At 37.9% G+C, this 13,392-nt stretch overlaps 2 protein-coding genes across 4 annotated transcripts; one reads left to right on the top strand and one right to left on the bottom strand.

The window, feature by feature from the left end:
* Positions 1-353: 353 nt before the first annotated feature.
* LOC103707256 (probable folate-biopterin transporter 2) lies at positions 354-3,907 on the top strand. Its single transcript, XM_039133994.1, has 5 exons — positions 354-729; positions 1,518-1,777; positions 2,506-2,601; positions 2,684-2,854; positions 2,919-3,907. Exons 1-5 carry the CDS (start codon positions 354-356, stop codon positions 3,513-3,515), a joined length of 1,500 nt encoding a protein of 499 aa, XP_038989922.1. The 3' UTR covers positions 3,516-3,907.
* Positions 3,908-3,971: 64 nt separating this feature from the next.
* Positions 3,972-10,760, bottom strand: LOC103707258 (sister chromatid cohesion 1 protein 3-like). 3 transcript variants are annotated; one of them, XR_005514942.1, is made up of 14 exons: positions 10,506-10,760; positions 9,713-9,974; positions 9,572-9,618; positions 9,434-9,483; positions 9,271-9,338; positions 8,801-9,195; positions 8,579-8,690; positions 6,351-6,487; positions 5,823-6,253; positions 5,632-5,668; positions 5,428-5,470; positions 5,203-5,333; positions 4,720-4,860; positions 3,972-4,233 (listed from the first exon to the last, which is right to left on the bottom strand). XR_005514942.1 is itself a non-coding variant. In XM_008791675.2 (14 exons), the coding sequence occupies exons 1-13, from the start codon at positions 10,627-10,629 to the stop codon at positions 4,762-4,764; spliced, it is 1,941 nt and encodes a 646-aa protein (XP_008789897.1). In that variant the 5' UTR covers positions 10,630-10,760; the 3' UTR covers positions 3,972-4,233; positions 4,720-4,761. The 3 variants fall into 3 exon arrangements, 2 of the variants coding, with proteins under 2 accessions (XP_008789897.1, XP_038989786.1); XM_008791675.2 differs by having other exon boundaries at positions 5,203-5,338; XM_039133858.1 differs by having other exon boundaries at positions 5,203-5,338; positions 9,572-9,615.
* Positions 10,761-13,392: the final 2,632 nt, after the last annotated feature.

The following is a 13,392-nucleotide window of genomic DNA, read 5'->3' as shown; positions in this document are numbered from 1 at the left end:
GATGGAGCCCAACGGAGCAACCTCTTTCGAGCACTCATGAAAAATCCCACCTCTTGACTCAAAACTCAAACCATTCTGAGGCCAAAACAGAGAAAATCCATTCAAAGTCCCTCCTTGTGAAGAAATTCTATCTTTCTGAGGCCCAAACAGAGGAATCCAATTCAGAGATCCATGAAAAGTTTCTCCACTTGACACAGAATACGACCATTCTAAGTCCAGCATAGAGGAATCCTTTTCAGGATTCCATGAAAAAATCCCATCTTTTAGCACGAGAAAATCAACCTTCGTGAGACCAAAGCCCGAAAAAAAAAGGAAAAAAAAGAAAAACCAGTTCAAGAGACTCTAGGCTCAGAATGGAACCTCTGCCATCCTCTCCAGTCTCCGAAAACAAGGAGACCTTGCTGAGGGAGAAGGAATTACCTCAGAATTCGCTTCAGGTATCTCTCAGCTCCCCTGTGCATTGGTTCCGAATGCTTGCAAAGGAGATGCACTGGAGCTTCGTGTACGGCATTGTCGCTGTGAACGGGATCAGCCAAGGCCTGGGCGGCGCCATCTTCCGGGTGGCCTCGGACTACTACTGGAAGGATGTTCAGCAGGCGCAGCCCTCGGCGGCCCAGGTGTACCAGGGGATCACCTCACTTCCATGGATTGTGAAGCCTTTGTGGGGCCTTCTCACTGATATTCTCCCAGTGGCTGGTTATAAGAGAAGGCCTTACTTTATTTTAGCAGGCAAGCTTCATCCCATATCCTAGACCTTGCAGTTAGTTCAGTTGGATCATGTCTCTATTTATTTCTCATTATATTATGTCAAATAGACTATGAAATGAAGCTAAATAAATGAAGTACTGTGGGCCTAAAGTGGCAATCAGGTCTCGACTGGGTTTATGCATGACCCAAACTTTTGTTAAGATTTTCAGCCAATATGTAATCCAACTAGAGATTTGATGTTTTGAGTTGGGTTGGTTTGATTTATTTGGATTTTATCTAGCCTCATTATTTTTCCCTGATGTGTTTTTTACGGCAGAATTGAGCAGATTTGTACTTTGTTTGGCAATAGTCTAATATATAGCATCAACAGATTTTCTTTCTTTATTTCTTTTTAATAGCTTATACTTAATCCAAATGGAAACAATTCAGAACAGGTCATATTTTTTCACTTTAATTCATCTATCTGCACCCTTATTATCCTAGATGCGAGACAGAGTTGACCAAGTCTAAGTTAAGCATAACATTTTATGTGAAGCAAGCTTTCTAGCAGTTCAGTGCAATTGTGGTCCCTCTGTTCTCTCATATTTTTTTCTTTTGGTCATGTATTCTTAATCTTTTTTTAAAAAAAAAACAATAAAGAATACCTAAATCATTTTTCTCTTCTTTGTTTTCATGCAAGATTATATATCTATCTCCTAGATGTCTACCTTCATCTTCTTTTATTTCCTGTAACTGTGTTTATAGTTTCATTTGTCATCTTTCTCTCCAGAGGGAAAAAAATCTGAAAACTTCTGTATCTCTAAATTCAGGTCTTTTGGGAGCCATCTCAATGCTTATAATGTGGTTGCAAAATGGGATGTGCACGGTGCTTGGTTTGTTGTTGCTGACTGCAGGGAGTGCAGGAGTGGCCATAGCAGATGTGACTATTGATGCTTGTGTTGCACAAAATAGCATAAATCACCCTTCATTGGCTGCTGATATGCAAAGCTTGTGTGGGTTTAGTTCATCTATTGGAGGTCTTATTGGGTTCTCTATAAGTGGCCTACTTATGCATGCCATAGGTTCTAAGGTTAGCATCTGAGCATTTACTAAACTAAAAATGTATATGTGATCTTGAGGATCTCTTTACTACTATAGAAGCATATTGATATAAATGTGGGCATCTACCTTTTCAAGTCTTCCATGGATATAAATAATTACAAGTTGATACTTGTGAGGCATCCTTTTCTGATTACCTTAACTATAAGGATAACCAACCAACTTTATTCCAACTTTCCAGTGTTAGCTCATAAATCCTCTACTAGTACATAAAATTAATAACTATATATCTGCTATTATTGTCATTATTATTTGAATTTCTTCTCTGACGACTCTCATTCATATTATTTTAGGTCTTCTTCCGCTTCGATTTCTTTATCATCTCACGACAATTTTCTATCGTCTCTTGATCAAATCTCCATGGATCTTTGTTGCACGTGCCCATATTATTTCCAAGTTCTTGTCTAAGTTATTCATACTAAACACACTTTCTTCACTTAGAAAATACCAATTTCTAACCCTAATCTTCTTCCTTTTACCACAAAACTACCGCACATTCAAAACCCTTTACCGGTAACTTCCTCTATTTGTTTCTTTGGTTGTGTGTAATAGCCCGACAATACAAAATTAGGGCGTCTATTAGCCATCAATTATAACTTGTCCTTGCTTTTCTTTTAATCTTTTAATAAATTAGACTCCCTGCACTTTATTTTTACTTATTTTATTCTAACAGTTTTTTTGGTTATTACATACTTAAAGGGGGTTCTTGGCTTGTTGAGCATCCCAGCTGCATTGGTACTGTCAGTCGGAATGGTGCTGAAAGAACTACATGTGCCTAATTTTGCGTATAGACAAGTAAGACCGGTATAATTAGCCTTCATGATCCTCCATTGATTTCATTTTGCTACTCAGCACATTCCAAACTTCTTGTCATCAGATTTATCAGAAGCTACTGCAAGCAAATCGCACCGTGTGGGCAACATTAAAATGTTCTGAAGTTTGGCGGCCATGCGTCTACATGTTCACATCACTTGCTTTGAACCTGAACATCCAAGAAGGAATGTTCTATTGGTACACAGATTCAGAATCTGGCCCATCCTTCTCTCAGGCAAGTTTCAAACTCTAGAGTCACAATTCCTATCTCAAGCCTGTAACATTACCTTTTGATGCAGGGAACCATTAGCTTCATTTATTCCATCGGCTCCGTGGGTTCACTGCTTGGTGTCTTGCTCTACCAAAACTTTCTAAAGGATTATTCCTTCCATGGGTTGCTCTTTTGGAGCCAATTACTTTCAAGTTTCACAGGAATGCTGGATTTAGTTTTGGTGCTACGTCTGAACTTGAAGTTTGGCATGCCGAACCATCTATTTGCTGTGTTTGATGAGAGTGTTTCTCAGATGATTGGGCGCATCAAATGGATGCCTCTCCTTGTGCTCAGCTCCAAGCTATGTCCCTGTGGAATTGAAGGCACCTTCTTTGCTTTGCTTATGTCGATCGATCATGCCGGCATGCTCGCATCGTCATGGGGTGGTGGCTTACTCCTTCAAGTCTTAAAGGTTTCTCGATCAGAATTTAGCAATCTCTGGGTTGCCATCTTGATCCGTAGCTTGTTAAGAGTGGTGCCACTTGCTTTGTTGTATCTGGTGCCTAAGAGCAATCAACATTCTGTTATTCTTCCTGCTTATGTCTTCATGAAAAATGGGGTCTCAGAAGCAGTTGAAGCAGGAGGCGATGATGTCGAACGGGCCTCACTTCATGAAGATACCTAACGGCTTCAACTTTGTCTATCAGATACCATTGTGAAACTTTCAACAGAACACTTATTTAGAATCTAAGCTCAGAAGTGAAGATTAGTTCTTTCCCATGCTCTTCACAACAATTTGGCAAGCACGTTAGAAAGTATTATGACTGCGTTCGGTTCATTTCAGCAGCTCGCAGAGAAAAGAGTTTGCAGCTCAATACAAGAATCTTGGGATTCACTATATGCCAAGGATTCACCATATGCCTAGATGCTCTGAAAGAACGGATTTGGTCTGGATTGGTTAAATGCATCCTATAAGCTTGTATGTTAACCTGTTAAGCTTTGGAGGCTTATATGCAGCCAGGCCCACATTACTTAGGCTTGGGCTACTTTCTCTATTCATTTTAGTGTCTTTTTAAACTACTCATTTTTCTTTACTTTTTTTAAGAAAAGAATAGACCCTAATCTTATCATTTATGATTCATTTCAACAGAACACAAATTTCAAAATTTAATTTACACCAAAATTAGTTAGTACCAAACTTTTTCACCTGAGGTGACTATTACATTCCAACTTCCACATGCTGATGAGATAGCATAATTAAATGATAATTACAATGGTTACCCATAAACACTGAAGACAGGCTGTAATATACACAAGAAGCATAGCTGAAATCAACATCATTAAGTTAATAACCCTTTGGACCTATGACCAATGTATTCGCTGGTGGATGGCAACAATCCAAGCTGCAATTCATAGGCAATGGTGTCAGTCTTATCAAAGCAAACCAGCCATTACTTTAGTTATTGAACACAGGATTCAGTCGAACATACGGTGAAAACAATAACAATCCCCCCTCAAAATATTGCATTTCCATCGATGTACTTGCAGAGATAAAATCCTTAGCTACAGGGATAAGGATGGACTTGCTTTTCTCCTGACTCGTCTAATGATATAATTACAATTTCTGTGGTGAAGACTGCATCATATTGCAATATGACCAGTTATTAAGGGGAAAAGGCTTTAACTAAGTTTCTCTCAAATTTGAATCCCAATTACACAATTTGTTATGTCATGTTAAATGTTATCAACGAGGAAAAGCTTGGGCTAAGTTTATTTTCGAATTTCCAACAAAGAATAAAACAATAATCAGCCAGGCTGTGATTGAAATGGGGCATAGTTGATATTAAAAGATGTTAATTATTAAGCTGCTGATAAGCAAATGTTTTTACCTTTATATGGTAAGGCCAGGCAAAACACTCAAAGAGATTGGTTCAGAATTTGGCTGTTGAGAGCGCAGGCGTAGGAGAAATTAGAATATCAGCATAAGCTTCTTCCTGTTGCACATCAATAAGCCCATAGCTCTTCAACACCTGCAAGTAGAACATAATTTCTAAGAAGCAAGAGGGAAATGCTCAAGTCCGCCAATATGCTGCTGCAGGTAAGTAAACAAACTATATACGTAGTGGCATCTGATAAATCCAATACCACATCAATCTTGCTAATAGACATATATACCATGTACAGAACCTACAAAGAACTAAAAGTAATAACACAAGATATGAATCCATGCATCATGATACATTCACATGTAAATACACATGCATAAGCAGATGCACAGAAGTGTATGTATATACAGGGAGAGATATTAATCCAAGGCTACAGGCTACTGCAGACTTACAGAAATTAAAATGCAAGATCTGTTAACATTTTACCATAGTTTCAAAGAACATCCTTGCGCATTGCTTCCTTGTCTTCCCTTCTAATATCTCATTCAAACTTACATTTCCTGACCCGTCTATTGAACTCTTAGTTGAAGGTGAACGTTCCTTCAAATATTGCGCCACTGCTCTGAACCCAACAAAATTATCATTAACACGTGATCTGTAGGGGAAATAAAGAATGCTCAATTCATTAGAGCACCATAAATGATCTTTTACCTAGTCCTAGCAGACATATTTTCAACTTCAGTTGTTCTATAACCTGTGGAAAAAAGAATATATCTAGTCAGGATTCTAAAAGTTGGAAGGTATCGATACTAACAACCATCACCAATTCACCATCAAGCAAGCAAAGCACCCACTAAGCATCACCAATGACATCCAAAATAACAAAGTCCAATATAGCCACAACTTAACGCTTACCAGATGACACATTACTTGCTTCCAGAAAATTCAAGTCCTACAAGAGAAAAAGCGCTTCGTGGGTAAAAAACATAGTCATTCATGCCTAACTATATACTTGTATCTATCACCAGCATTATCCCGTGCTACACCTAAAGGATGGAAAGAGAAGAAGATCATTGGACATTGCTGCAAAAAACTAGTGCTCTTACTTGTCCATCAGCAGAATCTAGCAGGCCAGGAATTTCTGGAGGATTTGTATCATTAAGGACCCATTCTTCCTCTAAGCGGAAGAAAGAAGTTTCAGGCTGAGAACTAGCTGGTTCAGACAAGGCAGGAATCTCAAATGTGGGCAGTACCTCTGTCTCAAAGGTCCTTCCAGCATCAGACACTGAGCCTACATTACCAGTGTCAAAGGGAGTCATCTCTTCCCTCTCTGATGGAGATGGCACTCTGTCAGGTAGATTTCCCCCAGTGGGGCTGCCAAACCGGGGCCGCTCAGGTTCCATATCAGTGTCAGGCCTGGCAACTGGAGATGATGGATGCATGAGCCCAGGAGAAGCATCCATGGGAGCAGAATCTGCATGAGGAAACTTTTGAGGAAGAATTTTCTCAAAAGCTTCCTGGAGATCAGTACAAATCCCTGCAGATAAACAAGTTTCCACTCCATGAAACATTTTCTTACAGCAAAATGCAAGAGGAGGCAAATATGTGATAACAGAAGGGGAGAATTAGCTCACCAGAGAGCAAAGGCTCATGAAAAATGTGTTCATTTCGTAAGGTTCTGCGAAGCCTCCACGTGTCCAGAGCTGAGCAAGGGAGTTTCCTTCGCTTGCATACTAACTTATTAGTGTCTTCAAGCTGCCTTTTCATGTCCCTATATAACAAATATCGACCAAGAAAATTCATGAAACTGCAACTGCAAAAAATCTAAAACCATTAGACATACAACTGAACAAAGAACAGGGTTATTGTTACTAAATTCACTTATATTACAGTAAAAGAATAAGTGCCTCAGTATGTATGGAAATGTCACTGAAAACAAGGTCATTGTACTAATTATTCTACCATATTTATGTTCTTAATTTCAAAAAATATAAATTTTACCATACGTGACAAGCATTATTCTAACAAATCCTAACATGCACTTGATGCAATGGAAGATACAGCACACGAGATAACCTCACAAAAAATAAGTGCCAACTGTTGGTCACCAAAGAACATAAAAATATATAGCTGGGCTCCAAATATGCTCATTTTATCACATACTCAGACTTAACTATTAATCCAAAAAACTTAGAACACAAAGCTTGTAAGGCTCCTTATCAGCTTTATTAAAGCAGCCATGTGTGTATAGAATAACAGTTATCTACAAGGTAAATGACCCATTTGACATGAAAATTGATATTTTTCAATAAGATTTCTAGTGTACAGTTACTAAGTAAAGCTGATCCTCAATTTTTGGCATTCACCTGGGCTCACTAAATCCTCAACTCCAAGTAATAACAAAAAAAAATCAACAGGTGAAATGTAACATGAAGATAGGTCAATAGAGTCCATGTATGTCTATCATTGAGGATGGCACATGAAGATAACAATGAGTATTGAATTTGTCAACATGAAGATCTTAATCAGATTATAGCTAAACTTGGTGATTTGTAAAATCAACAACAACGTGATGTTAAACAAGTCCCATATGTTTTTCTCATTTACTTAATTAAGGACGTCTCTTTCTTCAAAAGCCTCACCTTGCAATAAAGATTCAGATGAGCGCTCATGATTTATTAGTTATTAAATAATCTTGAAAATCTTGGGAAAACTTTGAAAATTTTTAGTGTCCTTCCACAAGGTGAAACGTGGGCATATGGATCGATAAGGACAGCATAAGTCTATAACAATTACCTGTTCTATATTATTGTCAGCATAGATATGGAGCCATGTCAATCTCTTTCCAATTTCTATCTTTAAACCTTTGAAGAGGAGAATTAAAGGGAAAGAGGAAGACCATAACCTTGATGATTATCCTCTATAAACCAAACAAATGTTTTCCAAAATCATGGAGATGGTTTGAAAGACCTCTGGTAATGATGAAACTTAGCAGCTGTTCCGTGGCTTTTATGCAACCATTATGTACCATATAAATGATCATATGGCCAGCTGAAACTTAGAAACACACTTCCAGACCAAGAGAAGAGTCAAACTTGAAAACCCCATCTTTTTTCTTCTAACTCACAACCAAACAAACTTCCATCAGAGATGAGAGTAGATCCTATCAGTTCTTCTTTATGTGATATTTCATGCCCATCCATGGCAATGTGGCCAGCTAAAGCGAAAAAATACACTTCAAAAACAAGGGAAGAGTGAAACTAAATTTAAAAGGCAAAAATACCAAAAAAAAAAAAAACTCTCTCCTAATGAAGCACTGGATATTATCTTTCTAGATTTAACAACAAAATATACATTTTAGGACTTGGGTGTAAATGCCCCATAAAAAGAGCCCAAAACAAAAGCAAGGCCAACTAAATTACTTGCCAAACAAGCTACCACATACCAAAACTGACCAGGACTATTTCATGCCTCCTTCAATCCATCTGCTCACCACATTCATCATAACTATTATTGGGTCTAACCTCAACAAACATGACAATAAGGAGTTGCAATATTACATGTATTGTATACTCTCAATATCCAACTATTCTCCTTTATACAAGTCAGCATATCTCATACTCATCTAATTATAATCAAAACAAATTAGTGGATATAGGTTGATAATAGGGAAAAGATTACCAAAAAATGCAAAAAAATCAATCTTTACATAAATTTGCTTGGGAAAGGTTCAAAAAAAGTGCAGCAAGCTGATCAAAATTTTAATGACATCAAATTTCTGAATATTCTAATGAGACTTATCTATGAACTCCTCAGAATATGACAGAAGATTGTATCAAAATCACTTAATTGAAACACTTACACATTAGTCAACACGAGAGACTCATCAAAGTACTGCTTTTTCTTTCTCTTCTTTGCCTTTTGCCCATTGACAGGAGGAGACGGTTGAAGCTCCAAGTCAGGTAATGGTTGCCCTATATCATTAACAAATCAAGGTGACAAAAAGAACGGAATTTAGCATAAAACATAAGAGATGACAGACTCATAGTATTATCATATAAGTTAAGAGAATGCAAGAACCGACCCAAAGAAAGTCCCATGTTTTGAATATCAAGATCATCCGCAGATGCAACTGTTGGTGCTTTAGCGCGTGAAGGTGAGGGCAAGAATTCCCCTCCAGAGACCAATACATGTTCCAATATTGGAGAAAGATTTCTGTTCATCATGGGAACAGAACCTTCAAGCAGTCCACCAATGTCATTGTCCGTATCATCCAACTCTGGAATGTTTCCAGGCTCAAAATTGCGCTCAGCTTTACGCATGGTCTCAATATCTGGAAACTCTTGAACAAAATGACTCTCATTAAAACTCTGAAAAGAGCCTTCTGTCTGGTTGCTTGGACCAGGGTCTCTAGCACCTCCAGCATTCACATCAGGAGTAAGAATTGCTTCGAAGCCGCCCTCAAATGGAGGCAACACACTGCAAGGAAATAAATTATTTAATAAAGTTTAACAAAGTAGTTTGAAGAAAAAACTTGTGATATGGAGAGCATACTCTTCTTCCATTGGTCCTGCACCAGGAGTAGGCATCTCTAGCTGAGTCGATGAATCCGTCCTGTCATCCTGAACTAGACAAAACCAAATAGGAAAGCAAGCATTTCAGTTTGAATAGTGGGAGAATAGCAAACAGATAGAATAATAGCTAAACAAATTGAGACCTCATTGATGAAAAATCTTATGTACTGTTCTCTTCCACCTGGGGTTTCATCTGCAAACATAAAAAATTCAATGTAAACAAAATTTTGGTAGTTACATGCTTCAGTTACTCCAAAATAAAATTGAAATCAATTGAAAACCTGTCATAGTAATTTCCTCATATGTTTTACGGTGGTCATCCAGGCTACTGTCGAAAAGCATTAAAAAAAATCAACGTAGTTAAAAACAAAAGGGACTGATAGGCTTCCAATAATTTAAGATGGGCACGGAAGAATCCATACTCTGTCTGATAGATCGAGTCATCCAACTCCAAAGCATCAAGCTCAAATGTTTCTGGCAATGTCACAGACTCAAATGGTGCTCGATCTGCTTCTGCTGGCAGATTGACTTGTATCGAGGCAAATGCCATCCTTATATCAGTCAGCATCCTGTTGCAATCCTGGAAGAGGTAGTTGACTTTCCACGAGTATATCCGGACAAGACCCAGCAGAAGGTGCCCCGACAATCTCAGAGCAATGGGGACTTCGGGAAACATGATGAATTCTATGGAAATCACACGCCAAATCCCAAACAAATCAACATAAGGAACTGATTACGGCATAGTATCAGCCACTCACAAGTAAGAAAGAAACCAATCAAAGTCTGGTAACACCATCAACTGATGCCAAAATCCACAATACAGCACATTAAAACATATAACTGACTACAGCCTCGGATTAACCATGAGAGAGAAAGAAAGAATAAACCTGACTCGTACTCTTTGTGAAATAAAAATATTTTAAAATTATATTTTGGGTTCATGCTATGCAGAAGATTGATTCAAAACACCTTTTTTTTTTCTATAACATTGTCCACTTCATAAAATTCAGTGCTCAAAGCAAAAAAATTAGCACCAACAGAGATAGATCACAAAAAAAATCAAATATAACTACAAAAATTAAAGAAATGGGGAACTGCCCAAGAAAGTAGATATCAAAAACCCAAGAAGAACAAAAGGGAGTTCCTTTACTACAGATCAAGAGAGTACAAACTACAAACCCCAATAATACGGAAAATAAGAGCAGATTTACCCACCAGCGTAGGACGGAATATCGATTACGTCGATCTGAGGCTTCTTGATCCTCCGCTCCAGGTGCGCCGCGATCCATACCGTCCCCAGAGGGCTCTTCCTCGCCAGAAACGTATGAGAATAGAACATCTCTCTCACTCTCCCTTCTCCTCTTCTCTCTTCTATGACAAAAAGCTTTTCCGCCCGGTTCTCTCTAGGGTTAGTGTTTTCAGTGAGAAGAATTTGGGGCAGAAAAACCCGTACATTGAAGGCACAGTCGAAGCGGCGGGAATGACATTGGCGGGAGGAACTAAAAGAAACAAAAAAAAACCGCGCCGTTTCCGTACCGTAAAGCTTTTATTCACACACCCAATTTTAAATATGTAAAGCACTATTTCTAGCCGCCTCCTCATTCTCCTTATTTTTTTTTTTTTTTTTTCTCTCTCTTTCTTCTCTCTTCTTCCCTATAAAACATGGCCGGACAGGACCGGGCCTGAGAACTTTTAAAAATGGCCCTATCCGGCCCGTGTTTTATGTATAAAGGTAGAAAAATACATCCAATTTTAAAGAACCCATTAAGCTGTTGGGCCATTCTGGCCCATTTACAAATTTCAAACAAAAAAAATAATTGGACCTACTGGGTCAGATCTGGAACCAACTTTATAAAGTTGAGTCGGGCCTGGACAGAAATTTAAGCCCGACAGTTGGGTCGGGCCGAGTCTGAGAATAACCATCGGATCTAATTTCTGCTGTAGAGCCCGGTTCGGCCCGAATTTTGATCAGCTCTAGTTGTAGGGCATTGCTCGAAACGATGCGTCCGGTGCCAAATCGAAGAATCTAACCCAGCTATATATGGTTTTTTTTATTGCGGCGGGCAGCAGGTGACAGCTGCCCGGCTGTTGCCCGTCTGCTGCCCGAAACCCTAGACACCAAAGCCAAGTCCGAAAATCTTCAATAAATAGGACGAGGAGGTAGGCTGCCACCGTCGCGGCGTCGCCCACCTTCTTCTTCGCCGTCGACCTCTACGCGTCGTTCCTTTCTTGGTATTTTTTCTTTCTCTTGGGGTTCCATTAACGGCTGCTTGCTGTATGATGCCCTGCAGGGGTTTCATGTTTTGTTATGTTACGTGTGCAAAAACTTCCAATCCGGCTGTGACAACGCTTGGTGGGCAGTCCGGCCACCTTTTGCACAGATCGAACGTGCTTGAGCGCTAGCTTTATTGGGTGGCCATGCTCCATCCAAATAGCCGAGCCATGCAAATATTTTCTTTTTTGAGACAGCATATGGGAACATTTTTTTTTACCTTTTTTTTTAAAACTTATAATGCATCACTTTCATAGATCTCGTTTTGTCTTCTTCTTTTTTTTTTTTTTTTTTTTTTTTACCTTTGGTAGTTTTAATGGAGCATTTGTCCTTTTAGATTTTTTTGAAAATCTTTTTCTTCTTTCCTACCATGGTAGGTTTTAATAATGTTTTTTGCTATGAAAATTATTGATTATTTTGTGCCCAAAGATAAGAAAGAGAGTGCTGAAATTTTAAAAATGCTAATTTGGTTTAAAAATTTTAATTTTCTTATTTGCATATTTTTTATGTTCTATGGGTAGATTGCAACCTTACCCTGTCAACACTTTGCTAACACAGTAAAACTTGGACGGTGATATTGATGTTTGTATGAAGAAATATGCAAGCATGCTTTTGTTATCTTCTTGAGAAGAGTAAAGATCAAATCAAGAAAAGGTATATTTGGCAAACAAGTTTAATCAGTGTAATTAGGGCAAAATCCTACGAACTTGTGCTAAAGTATATATATGAAAAAATAATCAAGATTTTAAAGTTTTTTTCCAATCTATTTAGGGCTGGTTTCACATATCCTCAGTTAACAAGTGTTTTCACTTAGGATTATTTTTAATGTTATTTCTTTTTTTTTCCAGATTATATCTGTCTTCTTTTAGTTATTCCTCTTTTTATTCTATATTTTCCTCAACAAAAGTTAAAGGATATCTCTTTATTGGAGTCCAATCAAATGTAGTATGTAGATGTTTACATTATTTCAGTCAATTTTTGATCATTTTGTTCTTAGTATATGTAACCTTCACAGCTTTCCGAACAGCTGCTAAATATGCATCAAGAGTATGATTATTATATAATTTGAAATCATATATATACACACACACACATGTATACTAGTATTAGTAAAATAACATACATAAAATTATAATTTTGTAAACATAGAACAACATAAGTTCCATATAAATTGTACAGGATGTGGTTCCATGGATATTACAGTCTTTGTAGCTGTCAATATAAGCTGTTATAACATGGTAATTTTGAAAGTTGAATTGAAAAGTGCTATCTGGCTACCATGATGATCAGGCATAACTCGTTCATGGGTACCATTTATTTCCGATTCTCGTGGTGCGTCTCATCCATCTACATGCTAATAAGATAAATCATGATACGTAGAAAAGTGCTTATATTTTTTAAAAGTTTCCATGTCCCGTTTGCAATAGGCAAAGGGGAGTGCCGGGCAACCATTACATATATTGGCTTGCACAAGAAATTGTCATGTATAGACCTGAATAGTCTTGACAGTACACAACTGAACATCAAAATGTTTGATAAAGCTCGTGAAAATTATAACTGAGGTTCAACGTTACACAAAATCTTCCAAGAACACAAACTCCAGTCTGATCCAAAACATGGATTTAAAGCTAGTTGAATCTAGCTATGGTTGCGATGGACCAATCCAACCCTACTTGTGAGGACTTAGAGGAAGAAATCAAGATACATTTGCAGTTTTGCACTCGTTATCCACCAATGTGGGAGGAAACTCTATGTTTGTATATTGGTGTTTTTTTTTTTCAAGCATTCAACCAAGATAATTCTAATAGATAGCATTTCTACTGGAATAAA

This window comes from Phoenix dactylifera, chromosome 14, assembly GCF_009389715.1.
Source record: "Phoenix dactylifera cultivar Barhee BC4 chromosome 14, palm_55x_up_171113_PBpolish2nd_filt_p, whole genome shotgun sequence".
Taxonomy (NCBI): Eukaryota; Viridiplantae; Streptophyta; class Magnoliopsida; order Arecales; family Arecaceae; genus Phoenix; species Phoenix dactylifera.
Note: the sequence above shows the minus strand (reverse complement) of the source record. Positions and strands in the feature narration are given on the sequence as shown.